The 2753-nt window shown below is 40.8% G+C and overlaps 1 protein-coding gene across 5 annotated transcripts in view; it reads left to right on the forward strand.

The window, feature by feature from the left end:
* map4k1 (mitogen-activated protein kinase kinase kinase kinase 1) overlaps positions 1 to 2210 on the forward strand; it is a 51249-nt gene extending 49039 nt beyond the window's left edge. For all 5 annotated transcript variants that reach the window (XM_014015899.1, XM_014015901.1, XM_014015898.1 and 2 more), the window contains 6 exons: positions 548 to 651; positions 731 to 908; positions 992 to 1060; positions 1165 to 1257; positions 1347 to 1473; positions 1611 to 2210. In XM_014015899.1, coding sequence (XP_013871353.1) covers positions 548 to 651; positions 731 to 908; positions 992 to 1060; positions 1165 to 1257; positions 1347 to 1473; positions 1611 to 1704 — 665 coding nt within the window. In that variant the 3' untranslated portion in view covers positions 1705 to 2210. The remainder of the gene's footprint in view (positions 1 to 547; positions 652 to 730; positions 909 to 991; positions 1061 to 1164; positions 1258 to 1346; positions 1474 to 1610) is intronic.
* Positions 2211 to 2753: the final 543 nt, after the last annotated feature.

The following is a 2753-nucleotide window of genomic DNA, read 5'->3' on the forward strand; positions in this document are numbered from 1 at the left end:
AAACTGTAAAATATTAATAATTGGATTAATACTATTATTAATAGTTTTTATGATTTCTACATCATCAGTCCATTTTTCTGCTCTGTTGTCAACATGTACAGTGATGGGAAATCCAGACTCTTGACCGTTTAACGTTAGCCGTTAGCTTCTCCAGCCGATCACACGGTCACCTGGTTTCTGAGCTCCAGCTGTTCTATAGAACCTCCATGTTCAAAACACTCTTATGTATGGAACAATACAGATTTTTAACATTTATTTTATCAACTTGTCTTCTGAAGATGCTCTGTGTTGAAGGTTCAGTGGATCTGTGTTCGACTACTCCACCTAGACTGCATTGTGGAGCACAGATCCACTGAGAAACTTGCTGTTTCAGCAAAATTTAATTTAAAAACTGGACTTTTAAGGTTAAACCAATGTTCAGAATTAATTTCAATAAATTACAAGTTAAGAAGAACATGGACATTTCTCTTTTTGTATCGAAAATATGCTGAGACTAAAGTATCAAACTGAACCAAATTGTGAATTTTCTGTTTATTTTCTGTTTCAGGGGGGAACATTCTGCGTGGTTGTGTGTTTCTGTGCTGTGCTCTGGACTCCAGTGTGGTTCTGCTGCAGTGGTATGAGCCCATGCACAAATTCATGCTAATCAAGGTACGTGGATTAAAAAGAGACGTGAGTCTTTAAGGGTAAAAGTGGGCTGAACTAAGGATTAAATCTCCCTGTGCTGCAGCATTTTGACTTCCCCCTACCCAACCCTCTGCGGGTGTTTGAGATGGTGATGATGAACCAGCAGGAGTACCCCATGGTGTGTATCGGTGTGTCGCGGGGGTCGAGCCCGGACGTCCCTGTCAGTTTAGAATACATCAACCTGAACTCCAGCACGTCCTGGTTCTTCAACTGCGGCCTGGGTACGCTCACCCTGCGGTCGTTACAAACCGTCTGAATCCTCAGGAAAGGTTTGTTTTTCTCATTTTACTTTGTCTGATCACAGAGAAACCCTCCCCTGATGTGGCTCAGGTCTACCAGATGGACAACTCCTCACTACTCGTGCTCATGGAGAGTAAGTAATCCAAGAATCTGAAAACCTAAAACAAGTTTACTTCCATATTTTTTCTTGCTGATGTTTCAGAAGACTTCACAATCCTAAACCCGTCTGTTCTGCAGGGTCGGTGCAAATAGTTGGTCTGGATGGAGAGCTGAAGAACAACAAATATCTTCCCCATGAAGCCTCCTTCTCTCATGATGTTGAATCGATAGGTGAGAACCAGCGTGGTGACGTTTCAGTTTGTTCCTGGATTTCTTCATGAAGCTTGAATTATTGAGGATGTGTTTTTTTGCTTCTTCAGTGTTTTTTGATGATTCGTTCTTGGCCGTTTGGCGTCACGGCTGGCAGAGGAGAGGACGAGGTTTCACAGATGTGCTGGAAGAGGTGACGGACCACAGGAAGATCCACAGGATGGTGAAGTCAGACAGGTACCTCTCTGCTCCAAACTCATTATTTGTGTTGCTCGTCTCAGCTGCAGCCCAGTCATATTTTAAATCAGACCAACCTGAAAAGATTTTTTGGGAACTTGTTTTTTTTTTTTTTACCTCTAACCCTCTCGCTGCAGGATGGTTGTTTTGGAAACACGTCAAGTTGAAGACCAATCAGGTCTGTCTAATCTGTATCTACTGGAAGTTGCTGAGAACTACGTCTTGCTGTAGTGATGCTTCAGTGTGTCGATCCCGGGCACGATGGGAGGACTTCCTGCTGTGAACGCCTCTGCTGAAGGATGAAAACAAACACGCGTTTGTGAGCGTTGTCTTTACATCTGGCTGGCATCAGTGCAGATTTATTTTTACCCAGATGGGGAAGTGATGTCGGGACAGGACTGTGTTGTAGCTCTTGTTCCTCCGTTGGAGGGATTCAGCTCTTATTTATGCTCCTTTAAACTTTGTTTGAGATCCAGAAGAGTCCGGAGAGTTCAAAGAGCTGAGGAAACCTTACCTGATAAGCCGGTTAAAAACAGCGAAGAGGAGCGAGCCCGTCCATTTTTCTGCCACAGTATTATTGACCACAGCATCCTGCAGAGACTGACTTCCCAAGCTTCAAGCTTCAAAGGAGTGAAGTTCTGCCATCTTTCATGCGGTATTTTGTGAACTGAACTTATCCGACAGTGTTTCATCACTGTGTTGTTGTTACACTCTAATAAAATAAATTTTACATATGATGATGTGAACCATAATGATTTCAGGAAAGAAAATCTGCTAATAAATTGTCGTTTATCATGCTGTTTTGGAGCCAAGGTCAGGTGGGACAAAATATTGAAAGGGCAAATTAATATAAGCCGTAAGTCAAACTTTTGAGCTGAACTTATTAAAAAAATGTCATCTTATCATTTTAATATGCTATGTAATAATTTAAAGTTACTAAAGAGATGATAAAAACTACTAAACGATATGCAAAACGAGATAAGATACCAAGTTATAATCATGAGATGCTAAGTCAAATGATGCTAAGTTAATCATGATATGCTACATAACAAGCATTAGATGCTAAGTAAGTAAAGTTTTTTTTGTAAAGCGCCTTTCACAGAAATATATTCACAAGGTGCTGTACAATCATTAACAATGTAATGATTGTAATGTAAGTCACAAACATGAGATGCTACATCAAAAACATGAGATGCTACATCAAAAACATGAGATGCTACATCATAAACATGAGATGCCACATAACGAACATGAGATGCTACATCATAAACATGAGATGC

This window comes from Austrofundulus limnaeus, unplaced genomic scaffold (assembly GCF_001266775.1).
Source record: "Austrofundulus limnaeus strain Quisiro unplaced genomic scaffold, Austrofundulus_limnaeus-1.0 Scaffold136, whole genome shotgun sequence".
Taxonomy (NCBI): domain Eukaryota; kingdom Metazoa; phylum Chordata; class Actinopteri; order Cyprinodontiformes; family Rivulidae; genus Austrofundulus; species Austrofundulus limnaeus.